The sequence below is a fragment of the Aythya ferina genome (genome assembly GCF_964211825.1).
Source record: "Aythya ferina genome assembly, chromosome: 3".
Lineage (NCBI taxonomy): Eukaryota > Metazoa > Chordata > Aves > Anseriformes > Anatidae > Aythya > Aythya ferina.
This window is the reverse complement of record NC_140298.1, coordinates 100,133,316-100,146,851: the sequence shown is the minus strand read 5'-3', so window position 1 is coordinate 100,146,851 and position 13,536 is coordinate 100,133,316. Positions and strand designations below refer to the sequence as shown.

Sequence of the window (13,536 nt, the reverse complement as noted above, 5' to 3'; positions counted from 1 at the left end):
AGACTCCTAAAAAACACACTTCAAAAATGAAAATGGTGATAAACACTTTCTGACAAATGTTTTGCAATATGATAGTATTAGTCGCATGACAAAAAAATCATATAGGTAATACTGAGAAAAAAAAAAAAAAAGTGGAAAAAGATCTAATGTACCAAATAAAATGAAAGTATTATAGACTAAAGATTACACTGCACTCAATAAAGCATAACAGGATGAATATGAAGCATAGTGAATTCAACAAAACACATTATAGATTCAATACACTGTGCAGTAAAATATACTTTGAGTAAATGTACTTTGAGTTTGGTATAGTGAATACTGAAAAGCTAGATGTCACAAAATGACTGTATGAGAAACTTGTATCTTTATTTTAAACATGACACAGAGACAAACAAGACCCTTCAGAATTCACACACTTTTCACATAAGGCAGAGCTCACAAAATCTTTATGTTTTCAGATATATTAAGTTAGGTCATGAAGCAAACACACTATTTGAAAGAATAAGTTAGAATTCCCTTTGCTGGTCCTTTAATACAGCTTAAAATTAAAATTAAATAATTGTTGGAAATTAATACTCACGTTGTCATTGGAGAAGTTAACCTTTTCCTACATTCCCAAAGGTTTTACAAAGCAACAATTCCTTCTAATTTTAGATTTAGTTAGTTTTTTATAGGCAAGATAATGACATATTGTTTCATTACTACAAAGGGCAGAAATACAGGTTTTCCAAGTCTCATTCATCTTGACTTGGGGTTAAGTGTGACTTAGAAGCATGAACGAGGCACCTGTACCCACAAGTTCAAAAGAATAGGTAGAAAAGAATATAAGTATTTTTTGCCATCATCTTAACAGACATGCAGAGACCTTAAATAGTTCTAGATCAGCCCTGGACACAAACATCCTGATATGACTCATTTTTTTGGCTCATTGTAAATGAAATCTGAAGCTAAGCAACCCATAAAGGCCAGATTGCCCAAACAAAAGGGCAATTCAGATTTTTCATTTGCTCCAGAGGCAAGATCTGAATTTTATGTTTCCTTGACAGGGAAAGAGGGATTGTTGTTTCTAGACATGAAAACTAAAAGGCTAAAGGTAAAAAGGAGTCATATACCTGCCTTGAGCTAGGAGAGACATATATTTGATGGAAACATGATGTTTAAAAAAAAGCTCCATCAAGTAGATCTTCAGACAATACAAACTAAGGTGATAAAGCAGAAAAATGATACTGACAGAAAGAATCTGGAATGTGACAGAACCATATCCAAAGTAGCATGTAGCATCCTTCATGTAGACTCTGAACATACTTTACCTAAATTTGTCTGCATGAAAACAAGGAGAGGCTCACTACAGGTTCGAACTGACACATATACAAGTTTTAAAGAAGGTGTAAACAGCTCAGAAACAGCAAAATTATTTTTCTTAAAATTATTTTGCATGCACTCCCTGCTATGAAAGAATTATTTGAAAGGTTTTTTCCCTTTCACATTTGGCATAAATAAGCATAATACCTTCCTTCAATACAGTTTTTCTTCCACAGGTGAGATTCTTCTGTGGAAAAGAAGTAACATTCTCGTCTAAAAATATGTCAGTAAATCAGAACCAGAAAGAGGTAGTTCTATACAAAAAAAGTACAAGCAACTACAATGAACCATGCTGCCATTTGTTACTTCTTTTGAGTCTATTTATAAAGAATAAGTTAACTTTGGGTGTGATCTCAGCTCTTTGTGACATTTATGACATTAGTGGATTAGTGGTAATCCTAGTTCCTCTTAAGAGACATTTAGCACCTCATAGAATCAACTCAGAATTCCATAGAAACCTCATAAAGTTAACTTTAATCAATAATGTCAATATTTCTACTGTCTCAAGACAGTCATTGTTTCAAAGGTATAATTTAGTAAAAAATGATGAAAAATGAGCACTGTCTTAAATAGAAGCCATGTGCTCTGTATTTAAATGACTTTAATAGCCTGTATGACCAGATAGTAACAGAAGCATAAACAGTATTTAAATGTTATTAACTTAGTCATGTCAGAGAAAATAAAATTCTGATTTCCTACCAATACAATCAAACATCTGGTAATTATCCAGAGAGAATCTAAATAATAACACTGTCAGAAGAGGCCTTGTATGGATTCATCATAGCATGATGAATCTATACACTGTGTATAGAAAATAACTAAATCTTGACCTGCAAATACAAATGCTATGCAAAGTCAAACAGGCTTTATGTGAAAGGCAACATCATTCTCATTCAGAAGGTGGAATTGCAACAGGGATTCTGAAATGTCCTTATGAACTCAGCAAGCATCCTGACTGGATTTGCTTCCAGGATGGGCCACCTCCAGTGGAATTCATCCATACATTAGTTAATAGAAAATAAGTTATGTAATTTCATACTATTTTTGAGATCTTTTTTTTTTTGTTCATGTTAAAAGCAATCTCAAATTAGGTGCAAGAGATATAGAAATTCATATTACTTCCTCATTAGGTTCAGCAGACTTTCTTTCCTAAAACAGAGAACAGGCAAATATATTGATTGTGTTTAATCTCTTAAAGTACTACATACAGCTGTTTGAAATTCCCATAGTAAATATTAAAGGATTTACAGCTGATATTGAAGCCCTAAACACTTTTATAAAGATTGATTGTATGAAAGTTCAACTCCCAATAAATAATTAACACATTATAATGGCTCAGTCAATAGTCTGAACTATACTCTTTATAGCCATGAGTTATGTTAGAATGAAACATTCTTTTATAATATTTGTTATTTATCTCTTTTTTATCTATCATTTCATAGTTTAAGTTTAAGCTCTGAGAGGAGTTATTTAATGATCCAGTTTCACAAACAAGTTTCATCCACGTTAGCCATGTTGAACCCTATAATTTCACTTCAGTTAATGTCAGCTACTTAAGAGACCAATTTTCAACCCACCCATAAGTATAAGGCAGAGAAGTAAGGATGTAAGATACTTCGAGAACACAAGAAGATATAGAAGGAAGAGAAAAAAAAAACCTACAAACTGAAAACTAAATGCAACTGTCAGCTACAGGTGGGATTAACTGGCAGTAACACCATTATTTCAGAGATTCTTCTCTGAAACCATGATAAATTAAAGAGAATTTGAATCAAACTGATCTGTGAAACTCTTGCATCACTCTTTGACTAGTGCCACTTCATTTGGCATTCACAATCCAAACAGCACATCAGAACAAAAACAGCACATGCATGCAGTTTCAACTTGCAAACCACATATATATGGAACAGCAATGTAAAGACTAGCAGTTCCATAGCTGAATGTTTTTTCCTATTTTGTCTAAATGTTTTGTTTAAAGGAAAAACAAATGTAAACTATTTTCCCTCAAATAGCTTTAAAGGAGTTCTTCTAACATTAACCATTTTGTGATTCTGTGTCCTAATTCTGCTCTTTCTGTTGTCTCAGGTCAAAATAAGAATAACTGAAACAAGGAGCTGGTTTCATTTTTTTAAGCAGATTACAATAAAAAAAAATGTATTTTGTTTGTTTCTTTCTTTCTTTTCACAAAACACTGTATAAACCAAGGTATATATATTTTACTATAGCATATTGCAGTATAGTGTAGAGTTAAGTGTGTGTCTTTCACATAAAATACAAGAATGGAATTAACCACTGTTATGGCTTATATAAACTACTACTTACCAATGAAACATGCCAACAGTGCAAACAAAAAGTCAGTTTTGTCCATGACAATAACAGGCAATTGTTATATTTCGTAACTTTGTCAGGTTTCTACTATTAAATGCTTGCCACTAGAGTTATTTATGCTGTCAGAAAGCATCTAGGAGGAAAAGCATGGTCTCTCTCTCTATATATATTATTTTTTTTTATTTCCTTATTCTAGAAAGAAAAGGAAGGCTTTTTGTTCAATTCCCTATAATTACATAGCAGCAGGCAAAAATTATGTTTGAAATTATTCATTCCAAAAAGAGAGAATTTGAGAAATGTGTAGCAACTGAAATAGCTGAGTGGAGATTTCAAGGTAACTTCAGCTAGAGCTGTCATTACTGTGCTGGTTAGCATACCACATTAACAGAGATACTCCAATTATCTCTCTTAAATGAATATCTCTGAACTAGCCAGATATAACTGAATCACAATTCTAATGAGCCATAAGCAAATCTCATTAGACTGTGATACTGGTAGAGATAACGAGTAGCCCAGATTTATGGAGCATATTGCCTTGCACAAAGTATTTTCTTTCAGGCCATAATGCTACTGGACATAGATCAGAAGTACTTGAACACACAGAAGTCTGCTTTTGGATTTCCACTTTTCTTCTAACAAATACTAACAACCATTTTGACTAAGTGCAATTATTTTAAGCAAAGAGCACATGTACAGCAAAGGAGCTGACATAGTTAAAATAAATTTTATATATATATATATATATATAAAGAATGTCAATTTTTTCAAAAGGACTGACTAAATTAAATTAATGTTATTTTTCTGAAATTATCTGGCTTTAAGTGCAAATAACAACACACCAGAGAAGGAAGGTGGTTTCTTACAGGAAGTATTATGCATATTCTCTTAACTAAAACTTCTGACAGAAGAAAGGATATGTGTTTTATTGTAATAGTGATATTTTCCTACCTCTTCCCCAATTTAACTTCAAAACTGTCATTTTTTGACATCAAATAACCTCTTTCTAATAGTCAGAAAGCATATGAAATTCATCTAGCTTCCAATTTATTCTGGTCCGGATATAACATTAATGATGAATAAAGGCAAAAGTCCTGGTGAAGATCAGAGGAGCAATGCCAGGTGGAGTAACCTGAGTACCCAAACTATCAAAAAGGAGCTTGAGGGACTGGCTGTTCTCTAAGGCAACCAAAGAGAGTGGCCATACCCCAAACTCGAGGATAAACCCATCAAGATGAGACAATGAAAGAAACTGTCACCTGAATGTTGGGCAAGCTAAATGAGTGCTAACAGGATTATATTTGAAATAAGGCTAACAGGAGGTAGGACTCATGGTGGGATGCAAGGAGAAGAGGGGACTGTGTAAAACTTGGCATGCATGCAATATTAAAAAATTGCATTGTTGGAATGTGTAAAACACTGGTGACTGTTGGAATGTGTGAAACACTGGTGTATTCAGCAATGGGGATAAAGGTGGTGAAAAGGAGGGATTGGTGTGAACTTTGGAAGTAAAAGAGGCTGTTTGAGCATGAAGCGTTGTCTGATCAGTTTGCTCCTCTGACTGAACCGTGCTTGATCACTGCAGTTTATGCTGTATTTGCAGGAGCAGAAGCTGTCCACAATGAGCACATGAACTGTGACTGTGAGGAAAATAAAATAAAATTAAAAAAAATAATAGAAGAGAAAGAGAAGGAGAAGGAGAAGGAGAAGGAGAAGGAGAAGGAGAAGGAGAAGGAGAAGGAGAAGGAGAAGGAGAAGGAGAAGGAGAAGGAGAAGGAGAAGGAGAAGGAGAAGGAGAAGGAGAAGGAGAAGGAGAAGGAGAAGGAGAAAGACAGAGAAAGAGGAAGAGGAAGAGGAAGAGGAAGAGGAAGAGGAAGAGGAAGAGGAAGAGAAAGAGAAAGAGAAAGAGAAAGAGAAAGAGAAAGAGAAAGAGAAAGAGAAAGAGAAAGAGAAAGAGAAAGAGAAAGAGAAAGAGAAAGAGAAAGAGAAAGAGAAAGAGAAAGAGAAAGAGAAAGAGAAAGAGAGAAAATGCTGAGTAGGAATAGATTTTCTTATTCACAGGTGTAATATAAACATTCTTATGGTCTTTTATGTACTTTTTGCATGTTAATTTCTCCTGCCTCCTATACAAATATATCCTATAGAGATCTAGATTAGACCTTGAATTTTATATATTAATACAGCATTAAGGAATTCACAAGCATTTTTTACACAGGGAAGTTACTTCTTTATATAATTATTATAAGAAAATAAATATTTTAGGCACTATGCAAATGGAGAAACATAGCTAAAGAGCTATTGATTCCTTTACCAACCAAAGGAACAAAACCAAACCAACCAACCAAACAAACAAACAAACCAACCTAAAAACACCAAAATTGCAAAGAAATGCATCTGAAAAGGAATAGACTTCAACAGACAAAATAGACACAGGAGAAATCTGCAGAAAGATGAAGCAGAGTAGAAATTGCCATTAAAATCAGAGCACTCAGATCTGGGATATGAACAAACCAAGGAGGAAGACATTGCATTCAGGAAAGTGGAGAACAGAGTGAACTTTAAACATGCCAAAGTGGAAGCACAGAAAGAGTTGGCACAGAAAAGCTCATATGATCTCCTAAGCCACTCAGAAACATATCTGAACTTCTGTGACTGGTTCTGCTCTACACTGCAACCAACACTGCAACATGTTGTTAAGCAACTAACATCCCACCTGATGGAGAGCTCCAACAATTTTCCGTGCTTCTTGGTAGACCATCTCAGCACTCCAGTGTCTGTTGATAGCTTTGAGGGCCCGGGCCAGGCGGTTGTGCTCTCTTAGCCACAGTGTGTGCATGGCTGCCAGAGATGTCACCTCACTTGATCGGCTGTCCCCAGCCATAAAACACTCAACCCTTTCATCTTCACTTGCATTTGAGTCCTGTGCACATGGTGACGGGACCTGGTCTGTATAGGGTAGGTATTCCCGATTGTTGTCATAATATTTACTGTTTATTCTAAGAAGACCTTCTTCACTTGTTAAATTCCTCAGCTTGTTTTCAACAGCGGGGGTGCTGCCATAGACAGTAGAAGCATCAAGGAAAGATGTTAAACCATTTATCTGTTGTCTTGGATTTGGGGCCGACAGATTTCCAAAAAGAATACTATGATCACCAGTGCTGCATGCAGGAGATGAGCGGTAGAAGGGCAGGCAATCCATCCCTGTGGATAATGTGTCATTGGCAGTTACCTGTGTAACAAAAAAGTATTTCCTGAGCTATAGGCAACATAGCTGTGGATGTTTAAAGTTTTGTGTAAATATTTCTGTCCCATCTCCATTTTCATCTGTCCTCCAGATCTCATCTACTGGAGTGACATTCTCTAAACTCACAGAGATCATTTTCTTACCTCTCAGATTGAAGTGAAAATATATATCAATTATTTTTAAGACAAGACAGAAAAAAATAATAAAATGAAAACCTTTAGCATAAGATCAGGTTACTGAGGTAACCCTTTTTCTATGCCTGAATTTTCCTGTCTTCACAATTAAAATTCCTCACAAAATGTATCACAGTGGAGATGTGAACATCTGGTCAAATTATGTTGTACTGAACTCCAAATGAAACTGCAGGTTTACATGTGTACATAAAAATATAATGAAGAGTGTCAGTCTGCAGCAGCATGCCGTAAAAGCATTGTTTCTATACTATTTTAATTTGGTTTCCTAATTGAAAAATACATATATAACTATTCACTCTGTTGGTCCTCCACAAGCATTCCCCCACATTATTTTACAGGTAAAGCTGTCTTGCAAGTGTCTTGCAATTCTGATTGTCCTTATAAAAAGCAAAGACTGCTTTTTATAGTCCTTCTGAAGTGAAACTCTTCCCAGCCCTTTGATCCACAGACAACCAAGAAACTGAGGTCAAATGGTGATCCAGTATTTGTCTGCTAATCAGAGGTTTTAACCAACCTGTCATTCAGTCAACTATTCCAAATGCAGGTAAAGGGCATGGGAAAGACATGTGAGAATTGTCTAATGGGATCTTGAGGTACACATAATACACAAGGGTAGAATACAGCCTAAATCAGAAAGCTGGAAGTTTTGCTACTGGAGAGTACTTAAAGTGGTATGTACAGCCCTAACAGCTGTAGGGAGGGGAGCAGAGATGTTGGAGGGAGGAGAAAGAGGAAATGCAAGAAAGGTTTTATGTGCATGGTAGGATATCTAAGAGAAAAGCTCAGGCTAGCAATTCTATTTCAAAGAACACTATACCAAAAATCATCAGGTTTCAAAATGACTGAAATCTATCTTCATTATCTAATGCATATTTGGCTTTATAAACTTTGTTTTTCAGAAAAGAGCTTTATTTCCAAATTTTAACAACAGTTCATTGTGCAGCAACACAATGAGCCATAGCTGTGAGTCAGTTCCATGAGTTTCAAAAAAAAAGATTAACATCAGTTAAAATTATTAAAAAATGAAGTCTGAGTTTCATCAAGTATAAAACTAGTGTTTTCCTATCAACAGGCTAATATGAAATAGGTACAGATAACACTTAGAACAGCTGCTTAAATAGCTCGAAACAAATAAGTCTTCAAATATTTGACTAATAAAAAATATTTTGTGCAGACCCCTGAGCTAATATTTTTTCTTTCTATTTTGCTTGCTGTTCATTTTTGAAAAAACTCTTTGGCACGTGACAGTGAATATTTCAAAAGCTATATAAAATGATATAATTTATTCTTTGTACTTTTAACAATGAAGGGACCAGTTCTGAACCAGAAGTTTCAAACAGTTCCTTAACAGTGATAAAAGTAACAGGGCAACTTTCAAATGGAATTAATGAGCTTTGTTTAACAACTTTATTACCTTACTTATTATGCCAAGTAATTTTTTCTTATTACTGAGAACTTGAGCCAGTAGGGATTGATATCAACAGAACGTTTAAGAAAGGGTTTCATTTGTTTTTCAAGTTTTGTTTGGTAAAGAACTTCTATGAATATTTTTCCACTGGTTAGGTTTTAACAAATTAAAGTAGGCTATTTCTGAAGGAAATACATAATTTCTTTTTCTTTCTTTCACTGATCAGTGAAAATCAGTAATTTTACTTCCTTGGGTTTTCCACTTAATATTTCTCTCTATGATTAAGTCCCTTGCAATTTTTTTTTTCTCTTCAGCTGATAATATAAACAAGAAGCTTGTCTCACACTACAAATACATGAACTTGGCAGCTGCAATGTTGTATGTGTCTGAGTGCCTCCTTCTTCTGTTTATCAGGAAAGCCTGGAAGAATTCAGGTATCACTGGGAAAAATGTATGAGCCACCTTTAAGTTGTTAAGCAGTGAGGTTCACAACAAAACATATCAACAGTGAGTGAAGCTCATACTGATTAATCTTTGGTTAACTGCCTCTGTAATTTCAATTCAAATTGTTCTGTGCCCCAGTGGAGAAAAGCAGCAGTAATGAACATTAAGGGACTGGCAGAACTGCATAATGTAGTACTTTCCCTTTTCGTGGGGTAAGCAACGTGCAGCCAGCAGCTGAATGTGCAAATGACAGATTCTGTATGTTATTATTCAAATGACATCAAAAATAATCTGAGAAAAATAAAAACTTTCTGCTGAAATAGGAACAGAATTACATTTTTCTCCAAAACTGATAAAGAATATTCATATTGATTTTTTTCTTTGTCTGTATAGTTTTAGAGGGGGAAAAGTCAGAAAAAAAAAAAAAAATCCCTCTCTGGCCACAATAGTTTTCCTGCTACAGCTACATGTTGATTTAAACTGATTAATTGCTAACTGTTTTGTATGTTTAAATCTGCCTGGAGTGATTTTTTTTTTTTTTGATGTGTAGGAATCACTAACTGTTTCAGGGTACCATGATGTCTAAACCATTATTGCATTTAAAGAAAAATCTTTTTAAATATTTTTTCTTTTTCCTTTGGCAAATGTCATCCTTTTAATAGGATTTTTGCAGTACTCAAAACAAAACAAAAAACTAGCTTATGTTTTATGTAAGTATGCCAGCAAGGAAGACATAAACGTGTATTTTGGGACATGAAGCTTAGAGAAGAGTCAGGGTCCCCATCTGACAGTGAGTTTTTACCTCTGAAATACAGGAAAAAGGCAGGTGCTCACTTTGCTGGCTGTTGAGTGCACAGACTAATCCATTTGTAGCTGAGACAGGAACCTGTACTGTTACACATCACCTTTTGCAAATCTCCTCACTTTTCCGTGTTTCTTTTTCTTTTCCACCTCTTCTGTAGTTGAACTAACTGAATGAAAGCATTTCAGGATTGAGTCTGACTATGTGTATGTGCTATGTCTATCTTAATGTCAGCAATGTAATTAATACTGAATAAAGACAATAAGTCTTTCTAATGCCTCATGATTATCTCAGCCTCAATCTGAAATAATCATCTGTGGAATGACAGGTTATCTCAGCATCTCAGTTCCATGTGTCAGGCTGCTGAAAAACACATAAAAACTTTTTTTTTTTTTTTTTTTTCATTTTCTTCATACTATGGGATTCCAAAGAGATACCAAAAATAGATGTTCAGGCTCTACCAGAAGCTATAGCTTTGGTGTGAGAATTACTGGGTGTCTCTGTATAGCTTTTACTATGAAAATGGCCAGAACAGAAAATTGTAAACTTTCCTGTTACCTACACATTCTTAATATGTTCTACTGCAACTTCCAAACTGTCATTAAATTGCATTGACTCAAAATATTTTCTAGACAGCTTCCCTAACATGTGCAGGCAGGAGCTGGTTTTATTTGGTGAAACACCCAGAGAGGCCTTATGGCTCAGAGTGCCCAGAGAAGTACTTTTGTCCTCTCCTTATGGATGAATTTTCCCTTGACTGCCACTTTCTAGGAACACAGCGAGAGTGCAAATGGCATCTTTTCTGTTTGCATGGATGGACTATATGCTATCAGTTTTACTGACTTTGGAAACCAGATGCAGTTTCTTCATATAGAGGATGACTGTATGAAAGCATTAAATGTATGAAAGGGATGACTTATATGAAAATATTAAATGTATGAAAGGGATGCCCCATCCCTGGAAGTGTTCAAGGCCAGGCTAGATGGGGCTTTGAGTGACCTGGTCTAGTGGGAGGTGTCCCAGCCAATGGCAGAGGGGTTGGGATTAGTTGATTTTTAAGGTCCCTTCCAACCAAACCATTCTATGATTCCATGAAAGTAACCATGGCTGATTTCCAAATATTTATCAGATGGATTTTAGCTTTAGTGAAGATTACAGGAGAAAATCAGTTCTAGGGGGATATAGTTCTAGTTATATTATTAGCATTTTGTTTCAATGTTCACGAAGTAGTTCCTCTGGTCACATTAATGAACTATTAAAAACCAGTCATTCATATATTGGATACTTCAGATGTGTCCTGAGAATGTGATTCTTTAAGATCTCTGTGCTCTTTCTGAACTCTCTCAAGCTATGACTGCCAACTTTCAAAAATCCAAATCTGCTGGATAAGAGAGAAAACATTTACCCGTCTGTGGTAAAATTCCAGGCAGTTATTTTACTTAGCCTACCTGAATTTTAGATTATCTTGCTGAGTGGAAGATGAGCCACCTTTCAACACAGGAACTGATTCAGTTCCCATTACAGCAAGCAGAATATTTTTCTTTATGTGTAATGGAAGTGAAATGATACACTTAAGGGAAAGGGAAACTATGTTATACTTCTCAGTTAGTTATCAATTTGGTAGGGAATAAGAGTTTTCTGTTCTGATGGAACTTATACCCTACACAAACTTCAGTGCATAGACAAGCTGGTCAGTAACCAAACTTCAGCAATAAGGAAAGTAATTTAGGTTGCTCTGGACAGAAACTGGGGCATCAGTCCAAGGGCTGCGATGGGCATGGGGATCTCCTACAGCATGAGGAGATGGACAGTCTGCTCTCTGAGAAACACAAACAAAAAAGGTGATTTGACTTTGCTACTTGATTTTTTGAGTGGCAGAACGTCTGTTTCCAAATTAATCAGGCAAGAACATAGGATTTTATATTTATACCAATTTCCTTCTAACCCTCTAACAAGCTTTGAATTCATATTTTCCATCTACCCAAAGCAAACGTGATATATGTAAGTTTCAGCAACTCCCTGAAGATCATTTTATACATACATTGAAAAGGTAGCTCTCTTCAAAAGTTTGCATTAGCTGCTGGAAATATCTTTGCTTTTAGTGAGTAAAGGTAAGTTCCTTTCAGTTTATCTGGCTGGCAATTTAAAAACAGAATTATTTATGACTACTTCCCTATTTTCCTCAGTGGAATTTGAAACCTTGAAGTGTGAGAAAAATAACACTGGGGGGAGACTAATAAGGTTTCTTTGCATCATAAAGTTGAGAGGTAGAAAACTATGATACTTGTACTAAATACCGTAGTTGTAGTTTGTTATTTCTGTAAAACAATTTAAATATTTACCTGTTTCATTTAATAATTACACTGGGTTTCAATATTTCTATCAGCATATGCTGTATTATTGATGATCTATCCATTTCCCCTGCAATTACTTTAGTGTATGCATATCTCTAATGTATTTTATATTACTTACCTGTTTAGAGTCCGGAATTTTTCTTGAAGAAATTCATTTAAAATCTTACCTTTATTGGAAAACATGGATTTTGTTTTTCACATGTCATCTGGCACTCCATTCCAGTTAGAAAGGCGGTTCTGCTCGTGCTCTGTGGTGTGAATGCAATGTCGTGGTCTATGTACTGTCCCCACACCATAATGATATTGGAATATAAGTTGTCTTCAGTAACAGCCTCATTAGATGCGTGAATAATTTTTCTTGTCACCTCACGAACCTGGGAAAAGAAATAAATTACCTTGAGTGCTACGTAGGATTTATTTATTTCTTATAAAATGATAAAACACTATAAAGCTGGAGGAGCAGTGATAAAAGCTATCCACCCCACCCCCACCAGTACTCCCTAGAGTACTTTAGTACTTTTAATAGCTTGCTTAAAGGAAAAAAAAAAAAAAGAGAGAGAGATAAAAAACAACAAAATCCAACGTATGACAGGCTGTTACTTCTGTTCAGGAGCTGAAATAACTCTGCCACAAGCAGATTCAAGATGTTTCAGCTGAATTTTTCTATATATTGCAAAATGAACAGTGGCAGTGTATTTTTGATCTGTTCCTTTCCAGATAGTTTTGAAAACTGCATGTTTCTTTTAGACAGCTTAAAAGTTTTCTTTCTATTTATTCTGTTTTCCTTTAACAAATGGACTTTGCTGGGCAACCTCAGATACTGTGGATACACAGGGGCACTGGGCTGCTCCATGAGTAAATGGAGCAGCTTATACAGCCCAGGAGACAGGCATGGTTGCAAGAAGTTCTGTTTCATTTTTCCAGGCAGGGAGAAGCAGCAATATATTTCTGCGGCACTTCTGTGAAAACTGCATAGATTCTTTGAGAGGGAACATGGAGACATCTACATCACACATTCAGCCTACACTGGTCCTCAGTTGAAGCCATTTGAGCAAAATCAGCAGTTTGTGATGATTAGGATACTGTTATTATCCACAGATTTCTCCCTCATGCTGCAAAATGTTCCATCACTTAGGAGACAAACCCCAAGAAAGGGCAGTACATAAAGAGTCACAGAATCTGTAATAAATATGAGGCCTATATGATGAATGCATAAGACAGGTTAAACATAATTGGTGAGGACAAGAAGCAACATGGGACTTCTTAGAAACATCAGGATTTATATTGAAACTGCCAAGATTGGAGATACATGGCATTCATCAGAAATATAAGTAAGGACTTATATTTCTAATTATGATTCAATATCATTATTTGAATAGCTTTGGTGGTCACAAAACACAAAC

The 13,536-nt window shown here is 35.4% G+C and overlaps 1 protein-coding gene across 1 annotated transcript in view; it reads right to left on the bottom strand.

Annotated features, from left to right (window-relative positions):
* The window catches only part of TPO (thyroid peroxidase), a gene marked incomplete at both ends in the record, with an annotated part of 42,536 nt that overhangs the window by 11,583 nt on the left and 17,417 nt on the right, over positions 1-13,536 (bottom strand). Inside the window, 2 exons of the mRNA XM_084512179.1 lie at positions 6,401-6,916; positions 12,301-12,507. Of these exons, the coding sequence (XP_084368305.1) occupies positions 6,401-6,916; positions 12,301-12,507 (723 nt within the window). The remainder of the gene's footprint in view (positions 1-6,400; positions 6,917-12,300; positions 12,508-13,536) is intronic.